Source organism: Anolis sagrei, chromosome 2 (genome assembly GCF_037176765.1).
Source record: "Anolis sagrei isolate rAnoSag1 chromosome 2, rAnoSag1.mat, whole genome shotgun sequence".
NCBI classification, from domain to species: domain Eukaryota; kingdom Metazoa; phylum Chordata; class Lepidosauria; order Squamata; family Dactyloidae; genus Anolis; species Anolis sagrei.
The window spans coordinates 45,907,966-45,933,379 of NC_090022.1; the positions used below are offsets into that span (position 1 = coordinate 45,907,966).

Sequence of the window (25,414 nt, forward strand, 5' to 3'; positions counted from 1 at the left end):
AGGAGGCTAGTTTGCGACGGGTCTAAAACTCACCAAGCCAGAAACCAGAGGACATCATAGAACAGGATCACACATCATTACTTTGAAATGGTTCATGGAGGGATGAAAGTGGCCCCTCAATGCCATTTTGGGTCCCCACTCTTGGTTTCAAATGCTACTTTTTGGATGCTGTTGCTTTTCTGTGGACTGGGCTGTGGCGCAACTAGTTACTAGCCAGCTGTATTAAATCACTACTGACCGAGAGGTCATGAGTTCAAAGCCAGCCCAGGTCAGAGTAAGCTCCCGACCATTAATAGTCTAGCTTGCTGTTGACCTATGCAGCCCAAAATACATCTCTCAAGTAGGAAATTTAGGTACCGCTTTGCGGGAAGGCTAATTTAACTCATTTATGACACCATAAAACCTTCCAGCAGTGTGTATAAGAATAAGGAAGTACTCCATCAAGGACTCGGTGTCACAAGTGGACGGTGAAGCGACAGCTCCCCCTGTGGACGGAATCGAGCATACCCTCATGAAGCCCGAAAACTGGAATGTTAAATTGTTTCTGTGTCTGTCTATATATGTTGTATGTCTATGACATTGAATGTTTGCCATGTATATGTGCATTGTAATCCACCCTGAGTCCCGTGCGGAGTGAGAAGAGTGTAATATAAATACTGTAAATAAATAAATAATATTATCACAGTGACTTTATTATTATTTATTATTTCATTTCTACCCCACCTTTCTCAATCTCACAAGGGACTCAAGGCGGCTGCCAAAATCCAGTTCAAAATGCAGGAGGTAATTCCAAACACTGTTACAAGTGAAAAATATTATCAGAACAAAAACATATGGATGCTCATTTCTTGATGTATCAAGTCCTCATAGAAGAACTTGAGCTCTTTAAAATGTTTTATTGTTAAATATGTGCGTTTCCTGTTGTCCTGGGTAGTTTAAGATTTTATTTAAGTATCTACAATAACTGAGATGAGTCAAGAGTCCAAACAGAAACAAAACAAATTTTACAAAACAAAATTGACTTGTTTTGCTACCAAATGGCAGCCAAGTTATTTCTCAAATGCATCAACTCACATTCTGGATTTCTGTCTATTGTATACCAAAATAACTGGGGAGGCAAAGAGAAATGACATTCACAAATTATTTTTTTTCCTCTGGTCAAAATGACTGGTAAAAGTTGGAATAGCCAACCAATTAATATTTTTATGGAGTAAGGCCAGAATGTATTCAGTTTACAAAGCTTTTTGTAAATGGGAAATTGCTTTTGCTGGAGCCAAAGTTGTTACAAAGTCAGAAGCAGCATTAGCAAAGTTGGTGAAATAAATAATAGCAACTATTATATAATAGGATTTATTTGCCCTTGGAACAGTTTTAACAGCTGCAATATTGGTACAGATTTTCAGCAGTTATTCCACAGAGCTTCCAGGTCACCTTTCTTTTGTCTCCTCAAACACTCCTTGAGGCAGGCTGCTCTAAGAGACTCTGTTCATCTAAGGTCACCCATTAAAAGCAATGGTGGAGGGTGGAAATGGAACATAGCCCTCTTATAACCAAAGCACAACTTCAAAATCTAGTGTTAAGACTTGGTAGGTCCAGCCTCCTCAGCTATTAAGTTCACAGCCATTCTTACTCAACCTTCCTAATGGGATGGAGGGCAGCCTAAAATAAGAGTGCAATTCTTTATAATTACACTGCTTAAATTCTCAATACATCTGTTGTTGTTGTTGTATATGTTGTTATATGCCAACTCTAACTTCCAACTTTTCTTGGCATGGTTTGTTTAGAGTGCCTTCTTCTTAGGGTGAGCGTACGACTTGGTCAAAGTCATCAAGTGGGTTTCCATCGCTCAATAGGGATTTGAATCCTAGTGTCCCAGAATCCTAGTCAAATTCCTATAACTTGCTGGCTCCCATCTTACATTTCAGCTGTATCCAAATGTACTATGTATTGCAAAATTAAATGAAAGTCTAGTCATTGCAGTATGCTAACTTAAAATCCTCCTTACACTCAATAGTGTGTGGCACAGGAATGTACTTCTACACTGGATTTGTCTGATTTCATTTTTAAAATCGGAAATTGGCATTTTTAATTGTGTTATTCTGAATCTAGGAGGAAACAAACATTTATCTGTCAGATGTTTTGGCCAACAACTCCTTCCAACCCCATCAAGCATGGTTAATGGTAAGTGACATCCAAGAGATCCACTGGGGCAAGTCAGGCTAGTATGTAACAGTGAAGTCTAATACAAATACTATATCTGTGCATGGCAAACAAGTCAGGCATTCATATTATCCTGCTTATCAGTCTACTGCAACTTCTAAGGGCACCAGTTTAGGGCATGGAGAGAACAAGCAGCATACTGCTCCTATACTCAGTAATTCCTTGTTGGGCAGAGTGAGAAGAGGTAAAAGGTCCTTAACTTTACCTCTGCTCCAATGGTTCCCAGACAAAGAGTGACTGAGACTAATAGAGGTTGGTTAGTCCTATAGTCATTAGCCTATATTGCTGTAACCTCAAATGATGGATCAAGCAATAAATGACACTGGAAGCTTAGTCGGGGGTGTCATGTTCAGTTCAGGGAAGCATTTCTCAATCAGGACTATTCAGCAAAGACTAATAGAGACATTTTTACAAAGCTCCTTCCACACAATAGCTCACATTTATCAAGGATAGAACTTGTAGAACTGAACAAGGCATCAGCCATGTTGTCTCATCCACTTTTTGAACAGTCTCATTCTTCCAATTCCAAGAACTCAAAGCAATCAACAAGTAGTCACATAGATCCATTTTCTGTTCAATGGAAGCAACGGACAAGCATGTGCAAGACAACTCATCACCCATTATGGTCCTCCAATATGTGTCAAAGTCTCATCTGAGCTAACTATAGTAGTAAAGCAAAGGCAGCAGTTTGGTTTTTACTGATAACATGAGACTGCTGGTTTGTTGCTGTCTTTTCACTCTGTCAGTTCTGCACAGAACTTGATAGTGCTTTCAGTTCATCCAGAAATGTTCTATTTTATGAAGAGTCTTTCTTCACATAGTAATGGTCCAAATACTAAAATCTCACAGACACTGTAAAGTAACCATGTCAAAAACCTAATTCAGGTGGTTCATGGAATGTGCCACAAACCAGGACAAATATTAGCCCAATACTGGCAATATCAGTAAAGTCATCCTAGATGATGGAGCCCTTGGTGATGCAATGGGTTAAACCCTTGTGCCAGCAGGACTGCTGACCGAAAGGTCAGTGGTTCGAATCCAGGGAGTGGGGTGAGTTCCTTCTGTTAGCTCCAGCTTCCCTCAGGGATATGCGAGAACCCTTCCACAGGATGGTAAAATATTCGGGTGTTCCCTGGGCAACATCCTTGCAGACGGTCAATTCTCTCACAGCAGAAGCAACTTGCAGTTTCTCAAGTTGCTCCTGACATGAAAAAAAGTCCTAGATACAATTTAGAAATAATACAGTCTCACCTGGGACATAATTCTATAAGGTTTTTGAAGGCAGAAAAATTATGCTTGCATGAAATTAGTACAACTAATTCTTACAGAAGCATGGAGATGGAACACAGATTAACACTAGATGTAACCTATCCTCAGTCAGAACACTTTAGACCAGGAATGGGCCAACTTCAGCCCTCCAGGGATTTTGGACTTCAACTCCCACAATTTCAAATAGCCAACTGGCTGTTAGGAATTGTGGGAGTTGAAGTCCAAAAACACGTGGAGGGCCGAAGTTTGTCCATGCCTGATTTAGACATAAGGAAACAAAAACCCTGATCTCTAGCCCATAGTACATTTTTGCTACCATAGTAAAAATGTATCTACACTGTAGAATTAATGCAGTTTGACCCCATTTAAACAGCTATGGCTCAATGCTATGGAATCATGGGAGTTGTAGTTGTATATGATCTTTTGCCTTCTCTGTCAAAAACTGCTGGTACTTCACCAAATCCAACAATTCCATAATACTGAGCTGTGTCCGTTAAAGTGGGGTCAGACTGCATTAATTCTACAGTCCAGATGCGCCCATTTTATTGTACCAATGAGCTGGTCTTTTTAAAAAGTGTTTTCCCCACAGCACTTAATCTGTTCTGCCTCTTCAAGAACTCTAAACTCATTGTGCGTCACTAACACAAATAGTGAACAATCATGGAGGTAAAGCAGTGAGCAACTATACCTCATACCTGTTTTTAAAAGCTACTTACGTGTATTGTTGAAGGCTTTCATGGCCGGAATCACTGGGTTGTTGTAGGCTTTTTGGGCTGTATAGGCATGTGAGGCCACAACCTCTGAGGATGCCTGCCATAGATGCAGGCAAAACATCAGGAGAGAACATTTCTAGAACATGGCCATGCAGCCCGAAAAACCTACAGCAACCAAGCCACTTAAGTGTTTTAAAGGCTACATACACGATACAGAAAATACTCAACACAATTAACTGTGTATCTGACTTATCATTCTGCACAGCCTAGTTACATACTATATAATAGCATATTCTGTATTCAGCTTTCCACTGCGGTTGCCCATCAGCCTCTCGATTATACATCACCACAAATACTTCAAAGGAATGCATAGCAATATGCTAACAAAGAACAAGGCAACCACAACACTTTCTGTACCACTCTCCTGATTGGAGGGACACAGAAAGCAGTACAAAGAGTTATGAAAAACTGAGGCACTCCTGACAAGATCATCATTAGGGACATCAAAGTAAAAGTTCTTTCTTTGCCAATATTGTATGTACTGGCAAACATCACTGCAAAAGCCCCTTTAATTCTCTTTGTTGCCCTTTTTGACTACAAAACTGAGATCATAACTATAAAAAGGCACTGGTGTCACTAATGTTGCATATGCCATGATTTCAAATAAAATCTTGCTTCTTTCGTTATATTGAAAGGAAGCCCTGATATTCTAAATGATTTTTACCAAAAACATTGAGAACTAGCAGCCTTGGCAATGGGCTCTGTTTTTAACATTAAGAGAAGTTATTCTAACTTCAACTATACTTGGTAGTGCTTTTGTTAATTTTAAATCAGCATAAAGCTTCCAATCCCAAGAAATTGAGGCATTATCAAGCTACGTTCATCCATGCGGAACACAATTATCGACTCATTCTTTTTTTTGAGGAAAGATCAGAGTTCAGCAGCTACAACGGAACTGAAAGATTATTTTTGGTTTCTAGGCAACAGCATCAAATCTTACTTCTTAGTCATCTACATGGGTGCACAGTTCAATTTCTTAGGTGTTAGCATATTGTATTAGGAGGTGGGGGGGGGGGGGGCATTTCAACTTTCCTGAAATTAGACACTTGCTAACTCAAGTTTAAACTATGCTAACTGGAAATAAAAAGGCTTGAACACTTGAGACCTCAGTTACTGTCCATTATAGTTAGACTGTAGCTATATTGATATAGACTAGAGATATACACTCAGGGATTGATTGGACATTACTACAGTATATGGCTAAATATACTGAGAGAGTCTAGACTCCAGACCAAGAATGCATGACCCACAGATAAATGCTGGGCCAGAATTGTACTTTTCTGATTTTCATCTTTTCCCCGCTTTTTCTCCTTATAAGAATTTTATAGGAAATTTGGCACACCAGCTCCAGAGCTTCTTTTTTTATCACGTCAGAAGCAACTTAAGAAACTGCAAGTCACTTCTGATGTGAGAGAATTGTCCATCTACAAGGACATTTCCCAGGACACGCCTGGATGATTTACCATCCTTTTGGAGGTTTCTCTCATGTCCTCATATGGGAAGCTAAAGCTGACAGATGGAACTCACTCCATCTCACGAATTCAAACTGCCGACCTTCAAGTCAGAAGTTCAGCTGGCAAAAGGTTTTAACTATATGTCCTCTCAAACAGTCAAATATATAAAGTTAGCCCTGAGAAAAAGAGAAACTTTTAAACTGTCTGATGACAAGAATTAACCTCAGGCCTATTTGATATGTTTATATTGCCAATTGAATTATGTCTTCTTCTTCGTTATATCTGAATATGATTCTGGTTTATTTTTATGGTAGAATGCAATAGCCAGGTTGGTTAATGTAGAGCAGTGGTTCTCAACCTGTGGATCCCTGGGTATTTTGACCTACAACTCCCAGAAATCCCAACCAGTTTACCAGCTGTTAGGATTTCTGGAGTTGAAGCTCAAAACATTCATGGACTCGCAGGTTGAGAACCACTGATGTAGAATAAACTTGAACTCAGAGGGAAAGAAATGTCAAGGTTTTCCTCACTCTATCCCCATTTCCCCCTTCTCCCAAATACTGCCAAAGGACCGTTGTAGTGTTGTAACGATGGCAACAGGTTGCTTGAATCAGCAGGTCAATATACCCAGAAACAAGCCTGAAAGTTGAGGCACCAAAATGTGTGTAGGCCAGTGTTATATTTTTAAAACAGTCCCAAATCATCATAAATCATGCAACTCATGTCACTTTTGCCTTGTGCATTCTAGAACTCTGGATAGTTATTAGGAGGAAACTGGTGTAGGAGAAATACTCAAAATTTATTATTGTGATCCTTTCACAACTCACTACACAGTAAAAATGGGAAAGGTGTTCACCAATTCTATCCTCGAACTATCGGTAGAAGACATTCAGATAAATTCAAATACCAAGAACCAGAAGAACATTAACAGAATCTGAGAGTAGGGAGAGACTACAAGTGCCATCCAATCCAACCCCATTTTGCCATGTAGGAACACGCAATCAAACACTCCTGATCCAGCTTCTGCTTAAAAATCACCATAAAAGGATAATCCCAACTTCAGAGCACATATTCCACTGCAAAACAGCTCTTACAGTCAGGAAGTTCTTCCTAATGTTTAGGCTGAATCTCTTTTCCTGCAGTTTGAAACCATTGCGCCATATCCTAGGGTGCAACAGCAAAATTAATACACTTATTTAATTAACATGGCCTCATGGTATGGAATCCTGGGAGTTATAGCTTGATGAGGCAGAGAAGGCTAAATATCTTGCTAAACGATAGTTCCCATTATTCAATCATACTGAACCATGGTAGCTAGAAAGGTGTCAAATTCCATTAATTATGCATTGTGGATGTACCCCTAGTTTCTGCAACAGCAGAAAACGAGCTTGTCCCTTCCTCAGGCCCCTCGGTACTATCCTATATCCCAGGATCTGATCCCAGATTATCTGCTTTAAACTAGATTATATAAATCCCCATTGTTAGATAATCTGGGATAAGAAGATAATCTGGGATCAGATCCTGGTATATAGGGGCAATTTAGATGGGGCCTGAGGGCCCTACAATACAGTCATGTAACCCAGAATATCAAGGCAGAAAATCCCACAGTATCTGTTTTGAACTGGGTTAGCTGAGTCCACACTGCCATATATTCAAGTTTAAAGCAGATAATGTGGGATTTTATTCAGCTGTGCAGATGCGGCCATAGTTATCTGAATCCATGCTGCCATATATTCCAGTTCAGAGCAGACAATGTGGGATTTTATTCATCTGTGTGGCAGGGGCCTCAATATGACATTCTTTTAGATATGATATGACTGTCAAGATCCATTTTACCCATCTCTTTTCCAGGCTAAACACACTCAGCTCCCTAAGTTTTCACCAAAGGGAGAAAGATGGGCTACTCCTCGTTTTAAAATAAATGGGCCACCAGCAAAACCATTAAGCCTACCATTTATTTGGAGAGAGCATTGATTAGACAATTCCCCAGATAACCTGGCCCCAACCAGGACCCAAAATCTCATCCTTGCACTTTACTACTGCTCTGTACCCAAAGTCATAGTGTTCCATCTTATACTGCCCGCTATTCCTAATATTGCCTTTTGACATATGCACTTTACCCACCAGCCCTATTCTTACAATTGAGTTGCACCAGCCTGCTCACCCGTGCCCAGAAATTGTTTATGATTTGAGGTTCATTGTTTGCTGGTTTGATGGTTGCTCTTATATTTTGTTATAACATTGTAATTTTATTTTGTTTTATGCTATTTTTATATATATTGGTGTGTTATGTTTTAACCATGTTTGTTTCAGGCTCTTCCCCATGTAAACTGCCCTGGGTCCCTCTGGGGAGATAGAGGCAGGGTATAAAAATAAAGTTGTTGTTGTTGTTATAGTATTACAACAATTCTTCAGCATATGTTTTAGATCTATGTATTGGAAAGTCATACATAACACAGTGTGCATCTATGCTGTGGAATCATTGCCGTTTGAACTGCCATGGCTCAATGCTATGAAATGAGGAGAGTTGTAGTTTGACAAGATTATTTATTTACTGCATTTCTATGCCGCATTTTTCAGCCCAAAAGCAACTCAAGGTGGCTTACACTGGCACGATTCAATGCCACAATAGACATAAACAAAATTAAAAACATTTAACACACATTATAAAAACCCTGTTAAAAAAAACCATAAAAACCCCTCTCCCGTACCCTTAGGATAGGACTCCAAATAACAAATCTGAGCAAACAGGGCAGATTTCCTAGGGTGGAGGTTGGGGGTGGGGGGATTGCTACAGGCATGTATGAATCTTGTATGTGTGTATATTCCTTTCTTTTTTAAATATATTTTTAAAACATAATAAACATCTGCACAGCTGAATAAAATCCCACCTTATCTGCTTTAAACTTGAATATATGGCAGTGTGGACTCGGATAACCCAGTTCAAAACAGATACTGTGGGATTTTCTGCCTTGATATTCTGGATCATATGACTGTATGGTAGGTACCTGAGGCCCCATCTAAATTGCCCCTATATACCAGGATCTGATCCCAGATTATCTTTGTGTCCCAGATTATCTGGCAATGGGGATTTATATAATCCAGTTTAAAGCAGATAATCTGGGATCAGATCCTGGGATATAGGATAGTATCGAGGGGCCTGAGGAAGGGACGAGCTTGTTTTCTGCTGTTGCAGAAACAAGGGATACATCCACACTGCAGAATTAATGGAATTTGACTGATATATATAAACAAGACCTTTAGCCTTCTCTGTTAAAGGGTGCTGGTGCCTTATCAAACTACAACTCCCAGGGCTCCATATAATTGAAGCAGGGCAGTTAAAGCGGGCCCAAACTGCTTACATTCTACAGTGTAGAGCAGGCATGGCCCAACTTGGGCCCTCCAGGTGTTTTGGACTTCAACTCCCACCATTCCTAACAGCCTCAGGCCCCTTCCTTTTCCCCCTCAGCCGCTTAAGCTGAAAGGAAAGAAAGGGCAGGGCCTGAGGCTGTTAGGAATGGTGGGAGTTGAAGTCCAAAACACCTGGAGGGCCCAAGTTGGGCCATGCCTGTTGTGGAGGCCCCTTCCTTCTCCCACTGACTACCGACCTGCCTGCCTTCATCCTTGCCTTTCGGCCCATTGTTTGGCTGCTGGGGAAGGTTAACTTCCCGGGAGTATTTCCGTGCAGCTGCCTCCCTCGGGGCTCCGTTTCCGCGGCTGGTGCTGCAGCCACAGCTGCCTTGGGCCTCCTCTCCTCCGAGGCCCGGATCAACCGCCCCTCTCTCTGGACACACGGCCAAGCAGAGCCTCAACGTCAAGCAAGCGAGAACCGAGCCAGGCAACAGCAGCTTGGGCGCAGCCATGTTGAGAGGGGAGTCACGTGACTGGGGAAAGCGGTCAGCTGACCTTGTCGTTCCTTCTCCCTCCTGAATAGGAAACTCAGGCCTTGTGGAATGAATGCAATCTGACAACACTTGAACTGCCATGGCTCAATACTATGGAGCCATAGGAGCTGTCCTTTTGCAATATCTTTTGCCTTCCCCGCTAAAGGGTGCTGGGGCCTCACCAAACTACATATCCCATCATCCCATATCATTCAGCTACTTCCGCCGGGAAGTAGCAGCCAATAGTGAAAGGACCAAGGCAGAGACATCTCCAGCTCATCCCCTGTTTGGGTATCAGCCAGCACGTCAACGACTTAAATCTAGACATCATTTTCTAAGATCTACAGAGACACTCACTGGAACACCTCAGCAAGCGAGAGTCCAAAAGTGGCAGGCTCAAACCCAGCACCTCAACCAATAGCTGATACCAAATGAGAGACTCCCTCCTGAGCACACAGAAGACTGGGCGACTTGGAAGGCGCTGAACAGTCTGTGCTGTGGCACCACGAGATGCAGAGCCAACCTTGAGAAATGGGGCTACAAAGTGGAATCCTTGACATGCGAGTGTGGAGAGGAGCAAACCACTGACCACCTGCTGCAATGCAACCTGAGCCCTGCCACATGCACAATGGAGGACCTTCTTGCAGCAACACCAGAGGCACTCCAAGTGGCCAGATACTGGTCAAAGGACATTTAACCAACTACCAAACTCACAAGTTTTGTATTTGTCTGTTTATTTGCTTTGTTCTGTTAAAAATGTAATATAATGGACTGGTTGCTCTGACACGACAAATAAATAAATAAATAAATCAGCTATGACAGTTCAAGTTGTATGAAACTGCAGTGAAGATGACCCAATGTTTCCGCCACCACATTATTTAACTGCAAATCTATCTTCTATGAAGGTTGAATGAAAAGTAAGGCCTCCACCTTCGTAACTCCTCATCAGATGGCAGTACTGGTATGCGACAGGTACTGGCTTGTTCAGTAGACTCTCCTCGACAATTATATTTTAGTGGGAAGCCTTAACAGTTGTGTTGTTAACATGCGAAGTATGGGACCCTGTGCAGATGGTCGGTCAATGTGACTTAAGCAACGTGCACTCATTGAATTCTTGACAGCAGAAGGTGTCACCCCAAAGGAGATTCATCATAGAATGCAAGCTGTTTATGGTGGTTGTGTTGATGTGAGTACTGTGTGTTGTTTGGTGAGTAAGTTTAAAGATGTTGAGATGGGAACTTCTGTGACAAACAAAGAGTCGGACGTCCTGTGACAGCAACCACTGAGTTCCACAAGAAAAAGGTTGACAGATTGGTTCTGTACAATCGTTGTATCACGCAGAGAGAAATTTCAAGCATAATCAGCATTTCACAAGAACATGTGGGTCACATTATTGCTTTGCTTGGCTATCGGAAGATCCGTGCACGATGGGTTGCGGAAACAGAGTGTCGACTTCTTCCATGACGGTTTCAGAAAACTTGTTCATCATTGGCAGAAATGTATTCAATTGTCTGGTGGTTTTGTGGAAAAGTGAATAGTGGTGGTTAAAGAGCACATTCTGAGGATTGTTTCTGTGTTTGATTTATTAAAATATTCCCATCCAAACCTAAGTAACAAAGGTGGAGGCATTACTTTTCATTCAATCCTCGTATATAAATAAAAATGTAATGTTCGTTTGTAGGATTAACATAATTCAAAAAACACTGGGTGAATTGCTGCCAAATTTGGCCACAAGACACCTACTAACCCAAGGAGTGACCATCACTAAAAAAAAAAAAAGATTTTGTCATTTGGGAGTTGTAGTTACTGGGATTTATAGTTCACCTACAATTAAAGAGCATTCTGAACTCCACCAGTGATGAAATTGAACCAAACGTGGCATACAGGAAATCGCATTCAAAGCACCCCCGACAGATGGCCATCCAGCCTCTGCTTAAAAGCCTCCAAGGAAGCAGCCTAAGTAGAGTATCTTGCATTTTTCCCTGTTGAACTTCATTTTGTTAGTTTTGGCTCATCTCTCTAATCTGTTAAGATTGTTTTGAATTCTGCTCCTGTCTTCTGGAGTATTAGCTATCCCTCCCAATTGGATGTTGTCTGCAAACTTGATGGTCATGCCTTGTAACCCTTCATCTAAGTCATTAATAAAGATGTTGGACAAAACGGGGCCCAGGACTGAACCCTAGGGCACTCCACTCATCACTTCTTTCCAGGATAAAGAGGAAGCATTGGTGAGCACCCTCTGGATTCGTTCATTACAGATCCATCTAACTGTAGTTTTGCCTAGCCCACATTGGACTAGTTTGTTTGCCAGATACGCTATATCCACAACATTCCCTGCATATACCCAGCTTGTAACTGAAAAAAAAAGATCAGAGTAGTCTGCCATGACTTGTTTTTGATAAATGTGTTGACTATTAGCAATGACCGCATTAACTATCTTTTCCAGAATCACGTGAGGCTGATCGGCCGGTAATTGTTTGGGTCGTCCTTTTTTTCCCTTCTCCAAGTTGGGACCACATTTTCCCTCCTCCAATCTGTTGGAACCTGTCCCGTTCTCCAAGATGAGGGTACACCTACAATGTAGATTTGATACAGTTTGATTCCACTTTAACTGCCCTGGCTCAATGCTATGGAATTATGGAGTTGTCGTTTGACAAGATCTTCAGCATTTTTGCTAAAGAGTGCTGATGCTCCACCAAACTACAGATCCCAGAATTTCATAACAGCTAAAGTGGTTTCAAACTGCATTCATTCTACAGGGTATATAACCCCTATGATATTCCTTGCAACAGGAGACCACCCGGAAGCCCTAATACTGACAATATGATTATAATTTATATTTGGAATTGTCTTCTGGTTTGCAGTTTAGCTCAAATCCATTGAAATTTGTTTTGCAACAAATAGCATCCTCTAGAGAGAAGATGCACCTCCAAAAACATAAAAGGCAAACATAGGGTGCATATACACTGTAGAATGAATACAGCTTGACACCACTTTAACTACCATGGCTCAATGCTATGGAATAACAGGATTTGTAGTTTAGCGAGCCACCAGTACTATTTATTGGACAGACAAGGCTCAAGACCTTGTAGAACTAAAACTCTTGTGATTCCACAACACTGAGCCATCACAGTTAAAGTGTCCAACTGCTGCACTGATTCTAAAGTGCAGATTCAATGGTAGCAGAATTCAGATAATGATCACTAAGGTGGAATTACCAACCTAGATGCACACGCAAATCATTTACTAGGAATGATGGCTGCAAATATATGCACATCTCTGTAATGCTGAGATGACTCACCAGTTTAAAAGGAAAATCTGGCTAACTTAAAGGATTGCTCATATTTCTGGTTATGTAAATATAATATATAAAAACTCCATAAAACATCATAATTCATAACTATTATAAAGAGAAAATGAACACATCATTGAACATTAACTATTGCTTTCATTTAACTGTTTTGCTTTCTAGCAGAGGAAGAGTAATAACACAACTGTTTTCTATAAATACCTTCCCTTAGATCATTCCCCATGAAGGCTAATTAAGCTGTCTGCAATGTTTTATAAGCATTTAATAGTTTGAACATATGGGTCTCACTATGTGTGGCTTCCTAACTTCAATCATATTTTTTCCCTATAACTGCACAAACCATGTGCAATATTTTCAAGGGGACTAGCCATGTTGGCCAAAGAGACTCTGGGAATGCGGCATCAGCTCTTTCTAATTCATTTTAATAGCTAACCACACTGAATATCAATTTAATTTTTACATGCAGAATATTGATGTGATACCATGAAATACTCCAGCAAAGGATCACCGCCTTGTTGTGGCGCTGGAGCTTGAGCACCTCAATGATGTCATGAGCGAAACCGTGAAGGGCCACCCAAGACGGGACGGTCGTGGCAGAGAGGTCAGACCAAGCGTGATCCCTGGGGAAGGCAACAGCAAACCACCCCAGTATCCTTGCCAAGAAAACTAAGTGGACCAGTACAACCAGAGATATGTCGGTATGCCATTGGAAGATGGGACTCCCAGGTCGGAAGATGGCCAAAATGCTACTGGGGAGGAGCAGAGGATAAGTTCAACTAGCCCCAGATGTGATGACGCAGCTAGCTCAAAGCCGAAAGGAAGGCTAGCGGCCGACGGTACTGGAGGTGAACGACGAATCCGATGCTCTAAAGATCAACACACCATAGGAACCTGGAATGTAAGATCTATGAGCCAGGGCAAATTGGATGTTGTTATTGGTGAGATGTCAAGACTAAAGATAGACATTCTGGGGGTCAGCGAACTGAAATGGACTGGAATGGGCCACTTCACATCAGATGACCACCAGATCTACTACTGCGGACAAGAGGAACATCGAAGAAATGGAGTAGCCTTCATAATTAATAAGAAATTTGCTAAAGCAGTGCTTGGATACAACCCAAAAAATGACAGAATGATCTCAATTCGAGTGCAAGGAAAGCCTTTCAACATCACAGTGATCCAAATATACGCCCCAACCACAGCTGCTGAAGAAGCAGAAGTAGATCACTTCTATGAGGATCTGCAGGACCTACTGGATAATACACCAAAAAGAGACATTATTTTCATTACAGGAGACTGGAATGCCAAGGTGGGAAGTCAAATGACAACTGGGATCACAGGCAAGCATGGTCTGGGAGAACAAAATGAAGCGGGACGCAGGCTGATAGAATTTTGCCAGGAAAACTCGCTGTGTATAACAAACACTCTCTTCCAACAACCTAAAAGACAGCTTTACACATGGACTTCACCAGATGGTCAGCACCGAAATCAGATTGACTACATCCTTTGCAGCCAAAGGTGGCGGACATCCATCCAGTCGATGAAAACAAGACCTGGGGCTGACTGTAGCTCAGATCACGAACTTCTTATTGCTCAATTTAAAATAAAACTAAAGAGATCAGGGAAAATACACAGACCAGTTAGATATGATCTCACTAACATTCCTAGCGAATATACAGTGGAAGTGAAGAACAGATTTGAAGGACTAGATTTAGTAAACAGAGCCCCAGAAGAACTATGGACAGAAGTCCGCGACATTGTTCAGGAGGCGGCAACAAAGTACGTTCCAAAGAAAAAGAAAACCAAGAAGGCAAAATGGTTGTCTGAGGAGACACTGGAAGTAGCCCAAGAAAGGAGGAAAGCAAAAGGAAACAGTGATAAGGGGAGATATGCCCAGTTAAATGCGCAATTCCAGAGGTTAGCCAGAAGAGATAAGGAACTATTTTTAAATAAGCAATGCATGGAAGTGGAAGAAGACAACAGAATAGGAAGGACAAGAGACCTCTTCCAGAAAATTAGAAACATTGGAGGTAAATTTCAGGCAAAAATTGGTATGATAAGAAACAAAGATGGCAGGGACCTAACAGAAGCTGAAGAGATCAAGAGAAGGTGGCGAGACTATACAGAAGATCTGTATAGGAAGGATAATAATATCGAGGATAGTTTTGTCAGTGTGGTGAATGAATTAGAACCAGACATCCTGAGGAGTGAGGTTGAATGGGCCTTAAGAAGCATTGCTAACAACAAGGCAGCAGGAGATGACGGGATCCCAGCTGAACTGTTTAAAATCTTGAAAGATGATGCTGTCAAGGTGATGCATGCCATATGCCAGCAAATATGGAAAACACAAGAATGGCCATCAGACTGGAAAAAATCAACTTATATCCCCATACCAAAAAAGGGAAATGCGAAAGACTGCTCAAACTTCCGTACAGTGGCCCTTATTTCTCATGCCAGTAAGGTAATGCTCAAGATCCTTCAAGGAAGACTCCAGCAATACATGGAGCGAGAGTTGCCAGATGTTCAAGCTGGGTTTAGAAAAGGCAGAGGAACGAGAGACCAGATTGCCAATATCCGCTGGTTAATGGAGAAAGGCAGGGAGTTTCAGAAAAACATCTACTTCTGTTTCATTGACTATTCTAAAGCCTTTGACTGTGTGGATCATAATAAATTGTGGCAAGTTCTTGGTGGGATGGGCATACCAAGCCACCTTGTCTCTCTCCTGAGGAATCTGTACAAGGACCAAGTAGCAACAGTCAGAACTGACCACGGAACAACAGACTGGTTCAAGATTGGGAAAGGCGTACGGCAAGGCTGCATACTCTCACCCAACCTTTTTAACTTGTATGCAGAACACATCCTGCGATGTGCGGGGCTTGATGAATGCAAGGCTGGGGTGAAAATTGCTGGAAGAAACATTAACAACCTCAGATATGCAGATGACACCACTCTGATGGCCGAAAGCGAGGAGGAGCTGAGGAGCCTTCTAATCAAGGTGAAAGAAGAAAGCGCAAAAGCCGGGTTGCAGCTAAACATCAAAAAAACCAAGATTATGGCAACAAGAATGATTGACAACTGGAAAATAGAGGGAGAAAATGTGGAGGCCGCGATAGACTTTGTATTTCTAGGTGCAAAGATTACTGCAGATGCAGACTGTAGCCAGGAAATCAGAAGACGCTTACTTCTTGGGAGGAGAGCAATGTCCAGTCTCGATAAAATAGTAAAGAGTAGAGACATCAGACTGGCAACAAAGATCCGCCTAGTCAAAGCCATGGTATTCCCTGTAGTAACCTACGGATGTGAGAGCTGGACCTTAGGGAAGGCTGAGCGAAGGAAGATCGATGCTTTTGAGCTGTGGTGCTGGAGGAAAGTGCTGAGAGTGCCTTGGACTGCGAGAAGATCCAACCAATCCATCCTCCAGGAAATAAAGCCCCACTGCTCATTGGAGGGAAGGATACTAGAGACAAAGTTGAAGTACTTTGACCACATCATGAGGAGACAGGAAAGCCTAGAGAAGACAATTATGCTGGGGAAAGTGGAAGGCAAAAGGAAGAGGGGCCGACTAAGGGCAAGATGGATGGATGGCATCCTTGAAGTGACTGGACTGACCTTGAAGGAGCTGGGGGTGGTGACGGCCGACAGGGAGCTCTGGCGTGGGCTGGTCCATGAGGTCACGAAGAGTCGGAGGCGACTGAACGAATGAACAACAACAACCATGAAATAAAAATAAGCAACTTTTTAAATTAAGGTGTTGGAATGTTTTGTTAGTTTTGGATTGAATATGTCAGCAAAGATACCCTTAGAAATTTCCAAGATTTAAGAACTGAATGTTCTAGACATGGTTCTGTGTATCTGTCATTGGTCTCTCTGGCTTTGTGACATCCTTAACAAAACAAGAAAAGGACAAAAACTAAGGACCACCAAATTTAATTAGGAAGCTGAGCCTCTCATGCTGTGCTCAGGGTCAGGCTGTGCAGACTTTTCTTTCTTTTTCTTTTGTAATAAGGATTGGATGGTTAATCTTGCTCTATATTAATTGCAAAAGCAAAAACCCCTATCAAGCTCAACTTTCCACCAGGGAAAATGCCAGATTGAGAGCTCATGCAAAGGAGAAAGCAAGTGTCTTGGTGGATTAAACTAAAGGTTAATTTAGTTCAGCATTTTGTTTCTCAGCCAGATCCCTCCTGGAAGATGCAAGTCAAGCTCCCTTTTGCTCTTACCGGCTCATTTAGCAGCCTGGATAAATAATTGATCTAAATCATGGCTGCCAATATTAGTTATTAGACATAAGATGGACAGTTACAAGTGTAATCAGAGTCATGATTTCAAAAGTTACTAAGGCCAGGAGAATTAGTAAATATTACAACAGTTACTTTTGCTTGAGAAGAGCAAAATCCAACTGCATCCTTTTCTCTCCCCTCCCACGGAATTACTTGAGAGAAAATGACTTTTGCATTTTGAACACAGTTTGCAGCAACCGATGTATGTGGAGGACAAAGAAGGAAAATGGGAGGAGAGAGAAACCGGGATATTTTAAAAGCATCTGAAAAAGTGGGATGGCAGAGGGTTAATCAGATATGTCCTTGCCAAATCTGGACAGTTGGAGAGTAAGACCAATGAATGTTTCTCCTTTTCTCCCTCTATCCATGCCTCTTCAGAATCCATAGCACTGTTGGTAACAGCTGACCTCTGGTTAGAGCACTCAAGGGCCAGGACTTCCCAGTTCTCTATGTTTATGCCACCTTTTTTTAGGTTACGAGTAGTTTTAAGCCTATCTTTAAGTCTCACTTGCTGTCCATCAACATTCTGGGTGCTTCCAGACAACAAGAAATTGCGGCTGAAAACGAGTTAAAGCTTTCACCTGCATTCCTGTCTTCAAAGCCCACCCAAACCCTGGATTTTCCCTCCCAGGTGACCTAATACTATCCACATTTGGGATTACCCTCCCCTTCTTTTCACATGCCATTTTGCTGCGCCAAAACTGACAAAAAGGCTTAGTGCCTGGCAGTGGCTTTAGGTAAGTTTTAGGGCCTAAATTTGGGGTTTGGGAGAAAAGGTCTGTGGCTTCTTGGTTTTTTTGGACTCTTAGAACCCAACAAACAGAGATGGCTGTGTGGATTGGGGCTGGGGATTGCATGACATGGTCCAATCCACACAGGGCCCACACCTGGTAAGGCACGGATCTTAACTAAGATCTAAGTCTTACCAGGTATCTTCAAGTAATTAATTTGGAACAAACCCTGCTTTGTTCCAAATTAATTTGGTTTTGTCAGAAGCATCATTTGGACACCTCTGGTAAAACCAAATCAGGTCTTGGGTTAAAGGTCTGTCTGGATGGGCCCTCTGTTTTCCATTCTTAAACTGAGAGTTGTGTTGACATCCAGCTTTTTGGCACCTTGGAGGTTGTGCTTGAATCCAGCCACAGAGGGGTGCTGTCGCTCCATCCTCTATGACAAAGAGCTATCAGAACTTCCTCCTTTCCTCTGGTCACCAGGCATTTTCTGATTTTTTTTCTTTATTGTTTTGTAAAATACCCCCCCCCCCCCCCCACACACACACACACTTATTTTAGTGGTACCTAATTTCTCTACTTACAGCTCAATCTGTTTTTGAATTGCTTAGGTAAACAGTGAGCTGGGCTAACACTTGGGTGCTCATGCCAACCCGAGGCTTCAAACTGGCAACCTTTCAGTTGGTAGATGTTATTATTGCTGGAGATTTACCAGCTGTGCTAAAGCCCGGCCCACTGAAGAAAATAAATAAAGAAAGGGCAAAGGCAACTTTATAGTTGCACATTAAGAAAACAAAAAGAATGACCATAGGTGATTTACAGCTTTAAAGCACATTAAGAAGACATATAAATTGTTAAAAATTTGCATACCTTGGCTCAATCACAAAACCAAAGGGACCCAAGACAGATGAAACCACATGTTGTCATGGCACAGATACTACCTGTGTATAAACCTTATACAGGGAGATCATAAATGATAGGGTTGGTGGCATGAATATGTATCTCATTGGCTTTCTATCACACACACTTAGGGCAAATTAGAGAAACCTTATCAATGGTAGCTATAGTAAAACAATACTTTGCCTGAAAAGAGAATGACAGTTCTACTAATTTTATTTAGTGCCTTAGTTTCAATAAAATCTGTAGCTGAGTGTATTATGCATTTAAGTGGTTTTTGTGAGAAAGAGAATGTTAATGGGGAGCATGTTTCTTCTCTTGGCTGTGGGAAAAAGAGTTGGAATCTGGAGTGTTGAGAACAATTTGCCAACTTAACTGACTCTAATCCTATTAATGGGATTTGTGATTAAATACACTTATAAACAACAGTGAGTCCCAAATGCTGGTCTGGTTGGTTGTTACATAACCCTGTCTAGTTATATTTTCCTCTCATCCCCCAAGTTGTGTAAGGTCAACACAATTTGGGTAGCTGCACATAAATAGGAAAATATCTGTTGTAAAAATTAATTTTAAAAACTACAAGTGAATTGCTATTTTTTTTAAAGATAAGGTGTAAGTTTGGGTTACTGACCAGGAGGACCTAGAAATTAAGAAATAAATGAAAAGGCTTTTTTTAAACATGGAAACTATCAAAAATCCCTGTGGCACTTTTCAGGATGCAAAGTACTTAACCAATAGAATCTTAGAGTTGGAAGAGACCATAGGGATTTCCAGTCCAACCCTATGCAGACTACAGGGAGCTGACACACCCCCCCCCACCCTTTCAGAAGCTTTCTGCCTTTTTGTTTCCAGACACAATTCAAAGTGCTGATTCTGACCTTTAAAGCCCTAGACAGTTCAGGTTCAGGCTAGCTGTCCGCATCCCCTTGTGCGAACCTGCCCGGGCCCTGAGATCTTCAGGAGAGGCCCTTCTCTCAGTTCTACCTCCTCTGTTGGTGGGAACAAAAGAGTGGCGTTTTTAGTGACTGCCTCTCAACTCTGGAACTCCCTGCCCAAGAAAGCCAGAATACTCCCCTCCCTGCTGTCCTTCCAGCAGCAAGCTAAAGCCTTTTTATTCAGGCAGGCTTTTTTTAAAAAAAGGGTCTTTAAGATCATATCAGGAGCTGTTGTGGTTGTTTATGTTTTTCTGGATTTAACTGAATTGTTTTTAATGTGAAATATATATTATACTGTTTAAATATTTGTATATTTTAAATTGTATTGGAATGTTAGCTGCTTTAAGTCTCCTTATGGAGAGAAAAAGCAGGATATAAATAAACGCATACTCTGAGCCCCTGTTTCTGCGGTCAGCAGTCTCTTAGCCTCAAGTGGACCATTTAACAACACAAATCTTTTTTGGCCTGACATGGGAAACTGTCTATCTCTACATATATGAAAAATGGATTATGATGATTGATCTGGCTGGGAAACAGAGGTATTTGCCCAACCTCCAGCTCAGGAAATCTCTCAGCTGGGTTACATAGAGACGACATCTTGCTACATTTTATAAGGAAGCTTATACATTTCATATAAAAGAAATAGATACAGCACACAGAAGGATACTATTTACTCAGAAAATTAAGTGAAATTGATACAATTTATTGAAGGGTTAGAATGATAAAGTCTTTGCTGGGGGGGAGACACTGCCACTGATCTGTTTCTGATCTCCACAGGTTCATTAGAGTTTTTTTAATTAAAAATAATATATTTATTGTGGAGTCCTTGGTGAGCTATAATTTTTTAAGGGGAGGGTCATTGTAGCTCAACAACTTATTTAAATGCCTAAATGGCATTTCAATAGTTCTGGATTGTTTTCTGGTAATTCTAGCTCCAACATTTCATTCTGGCCCCTCAATGGTTTTAATTTTTAATTTTGAGATGTGTAAGGACTAAAAATGATTATTTTTTCTTCCTTTCTAAAATAATTTTAATTATAGTGCTTTGGCACATCAGTAAATGGTGCGCTTGCACTATACTACTATAATTCCATTTTTTAAAGGAAAAAAATAGCCACAGACCACTTCCAACTACACCCCATTTAAAAGAAATATTTCTTAAAAGATATAGTGAAAAATCCAATAAATTGCTAAAACAACCACTCAAAAGAATGTAACAAGTGCAGTCAAACATAACAAATGGTGAGACCCGAAGGAACCATAATGCAAGAACTCACATTAATATAGACTAATCTGGAAGAGCCTAAAAACAATGCACACATTGCTGCATATTGGATTATAATGTTATCCTTTCCTTCCAACAGTTTTGACCTACAGCTCTCAGCATACCTATCCAGTAGAGCAGGGAAGGATTATTTTGAAAGCTACAGTTATGCACAGTGATCATATTGCTGGAAACATATAGCCAATGATGCGTATGTGCTATTGTAATTTTATTTGTTGATCATATTTAATGTAAGATTTGAATAATTCAGAAACAAATTGTATTAATAAGTGGATGACTGCATTATATTTTGTAAGCACATATTTTAGGGTTTTTATATAGCAGTACATGTACAATTCAATTAAATTCAATAAATAAAAACATTTTCTAGATAGGCAAAAGGGACTTTTTAAATACTCATAATGAACAAAATGCACTCCTAAATGTATGAACAAATATAGAAGTGCAGGATCTCAACCAATAACCCATCATCTTTAAAGATTTAATCTATGACTTTGTGATGATCTTATGCATTTGTTCTTATATTAACCCTGTGACCTGTGATGATTTTATAGGTGACAAGCATAGCCTGAAAATGGGAAAGTACCATAGATGAGTGGTAGAATGTGTTTTTTGCATGTTGTAAATAAGGCCAGATAGCCTTCTGTCTGAAACTCTGAAGAGATAGTGTTAGTGAGGGATACTCACACTTGGCTAAAGCAAACAGTGTTCTGACCATATCATTCTTTAAGGCTTCACATCTAGCTTTAGGAACACATTTGGGTGCTTTTCTGCCATCTTCCTAGCTCTCAACCAGCCATAAATGCCATGGTGTGGAGGTGAATGCAACAGCTTAAAAGACGGGTTTGAAGGAGGAGATATCACCCTGATTCCACCTGGAAGAATTTTATTCTACACTTTCCTATGCCAGGATCTAATTAAATAAAAGAGGTACCCTATTCCACATTCTGCCGGATGACCTTTGTCCATAGCAACCAGTGCTTGGGAAAGTTATATTTTTTAGACTACAGTTGGCAAGACAGTCCAGGAATTCAGGAAGATATAAAATTTAAAACGTAAGGTTTCCAAGATCTGCAATCAGGTTTTTCAAGGCCACTTGGTACTTCAGAGCAAGACCTCTTAAACTTTTCCACTTGTGACCCCATTCAGTCCAAGACATTTTTCCGTGATCCTGAAATATATATATATATATATATATATATATATATATATATATATATAGTGTCAGTATTTGCAAGGCTTTCTAAACACACTGATTTTCTTTTTTGTGAAATACAGCTGAAGCATCTTCTGCAGAGTCTACTTGAAACACTCCACAACAGAAATGTGTAAATGTCTGAAATAGCCATTAGGTGGAGTTCAGAAAATGTTTACTCTTGACAATTTTTTTAGGACCTCAACATAGGGCCCATTTGGGGTCAGGACCTACTGTTTAAGAAGCAGTGCTTTAGAGGAGCTAATGGGAATATGGAATTAAATCTTGAGTCCATGTGCACTGAGTACATAAGCTAGTGGATTACTCGCTGTCTTCTTCTTCATCATCATCATTACCATCATCATTTGGTGTTGCTTTAGAAATAACTTTCACAGTAGTGGTTCATACTGTACAAAACGACTTTCAAAAGCTAGGCAAGGCAGTGTACAATCCAAGTGACAAACCACTTAAACAAGCAAGCTTACATTTAGATAAGATTACTGCTCTTGATTCAACAAGCACTGGATTAAATGAAGTGCTGTGTATTGTTAGCAAAGGTAGTTGCTGAGCTATAGCTGTGAATGCTTTGCTGGAAATTAAGGTAATCAAACATAGCCTGCTATTCCAAATACAGACCCTGCACATCTTAATCCACACATTTGATTCTCTTCGTCTGTGGGGGCCCTTTCACACAATGCAATCATAGTACTATGGTTCACTTTAACTGCAATGGGTCTATCCTATGGAATCCCAACATTTAATTTTGAGAAGGGGAATTTACACTTCTCAGGCAGGGAGACCCACTGTCTTATGAAACCACAAATTCATGTATTCCATAGGATGTAGTTATGCAGTTTGTGGAACCATAGTGCAATCACTGTGTAGTGTGAAAGGGTACCAAGTGAACTGACAAACTGACTAGTCTGCTTGTGACAAACCAGCATATCACATCCTAAGCAGAGAGCAGGGTAAGGTATTTTGACAAGGGAAATTTTGACAGGGGAGATATTTTGACAGGGGAAATAGGGCAAGAGAATTCAAATGGCCATATGCTGGTGAACATCTGTCTGTCAATGAATTAAAGTAATCATCTGGGTCTGCTTTCCTGTCCACTGTGATTATGCTGCACTGTGAAAGTTTTCTAGTGAAAGGCTCAAAAACAGATCTGCTATCCCCTTTTTGTGACTCTTCTTCAATGGAGATCCCTTCTACACTGTCCTATATTCCAGGATCTTATCCCAGATTATCTGTTTTGAACTGGATGATATGAGTCTACGCTGCCACATAATCTGGGATAAGAAGATAATAAGAAGATCGTGGGCTATAGAGCTATGTAGAAGGGACCATAGTTGGTGTGGAAGAGTGAGCTATTTTTCAAAGAAGTTGTCATAATAGGATCGTCTACAGTTTTGAATTAATGCAGTTTGACACCACCTTAATTTTTATGACTCAGTGCTATTCAATCATGGGAGTTGTAGTTTTATCAAGCTATCAGCTCTCTCTGCTGAAGAGTTTTGGTGGGTCACCTAACTACAATTCCTAGGATCCCACAGCATTAAGTCACAGCAGTTAAAAGTGTTGTCAAACTGGTGCTTATTCTATATTGTGGAAAACCTTTAGCTGCTGATTTCCTCAGACCAAGCTTCTATTAAAAGCACAAGCAGCAAAGTGCGCGCATGTGTGGGAAGAGAGCAGTCTGGTCTTTAGAAAGGATTTGGACAAATCCACAGAAGAAGGAGTTCATCAAAAGATATTGGCTGCAATAAAGACATTGAATGTTTGATGACAGGCAAAAATGCCAATACAACTTGGGAAAAGAGGTGTAAGTTTCTAAATAGTGGAAAATTTAGAGCAGATACAGACTGAGCCTCCCTTATATGGAAATCTGAAATACTCTAAAATTTGAAATTATTCACATTAGGTGGCTGAGACAGTGATACCTTGCTTTCTGGTGGTTCAATATACACCAACCTTATTTCAGGGACAGTGATCAAATGTTGCATAAAATTACCTTCCTAATACCTAAAAGATGTATGTTGTTGTTTATTTGTTCAGTCGCCTCCCTTCAACTACACCCAAGAGTATTGAAGGAACTAGCGAAAGTCATTTCAGAACCATTGGCAACCATCTTTGAGAGTTCTTGGAGAACGGGAGAAGTCCCAGCAGATTGGAGGAGGGAAAGGTGGTCCCAATCTTCAAGAAGGGAAAAAAGGACGACCCAAACAATGACCGTCCGGTCAGCCTCACATCAATATCAGGTGAGATTATGGAAAAGATTGTTAAGGAAGTGGTCTGCAAACACTTAGAAACAAATGCGGTTGTCACTAATAGTCAACACGGATTTATCAAAAACAAGTCATGGCAGACTAATCTGATCTCCTTTTTCGATAGAGTTACAAGCTGAGTATATGCAAGATACTCCACTTGGGCAGAAGAAATGAAATGCAAAGATAAAGAATGGGGGACAATGCCTGGCTCGAGAGCAGTATGTGTGAAAAAGATCTTGGAGTCCTCGTGGACAACAAGTTAAACATGAGCCAACAATGTCATGTGGCGGCAAAAAAAGCCAATGGGATTTTGGCCTGCATCAATAGGAGCATAGTGTCTAGATCTAGGGAAGCCATGCTACCCCTCTATTCTGCCTTGGTTAGACCACACCTGGAATACTGTGTCTAATTCTGGGCACCACAATTGAAAAGAGATATTGACAAGCTGGAATGTGTCCAGAGGAGGGTGACTCAAATGATCAAGGGTCTGGAGAACAAGCCCTGTGAGGAGCGGCTTAAGGAGCTGGGCATGTTTAGCCTGAAGAAGAGAAGGCTGAGAGGAGACATGATAGCCATGTATAAATATGTGAGGGGAAGTCACAGGGAGGAGGGAGCAAGTTTTCTGCTGCCCTGGAGACTAAGATGCGGAGCAATGGCTTCACACTACAAGAAAGGAGATTCCACCTGAACTTTCTGACTGTGAGAGCTGTTCAGCAGTGGAACTCTCTACCCCGAATTGTGGTGGAGGCTCCTTCTATGGAGACTTTTAAACAGAGGCTATATGGCCATCTGTTGGGGGTGCTTTGAACACAATTTTCCTGCTTCTTGGCAGGGATTGGACTGGATGGCCCATGAGGTCTCTTCCAACTCTATGATTCTGTAATTCATGACCTCATAGACCAGCCCACGCCAGA

At 41.0% G+C, this 25,414-nt stretch overlaps 1 protein-coding gene across 1 annotated transcript in view; it reads right to left on the reverse strand.

The window, feature by feature from the left end:
- SUMF1 (sulfatase modifying factor 1) overlaps positions 1-9,593 on the reverse strand; it is an 85,650-nt gene extending 76,057 nt beyond the window's left edge. The window contains exon 1 of the mRNA XM_060766307.2: positions 9,325-9,593. Within this exon, the coding sequence (XP_060622290.2) occupies positions 9,325-9,579 (255 nt within the window). The 5' untranslated portion in view covers positions 9,580-9,593. The remainder of the gene's footprint in view (positions 1-9,324) is intronic.
- Between the last annotated feature and the right edge of the window lie 15,821 nt (positions 9,594-25,414).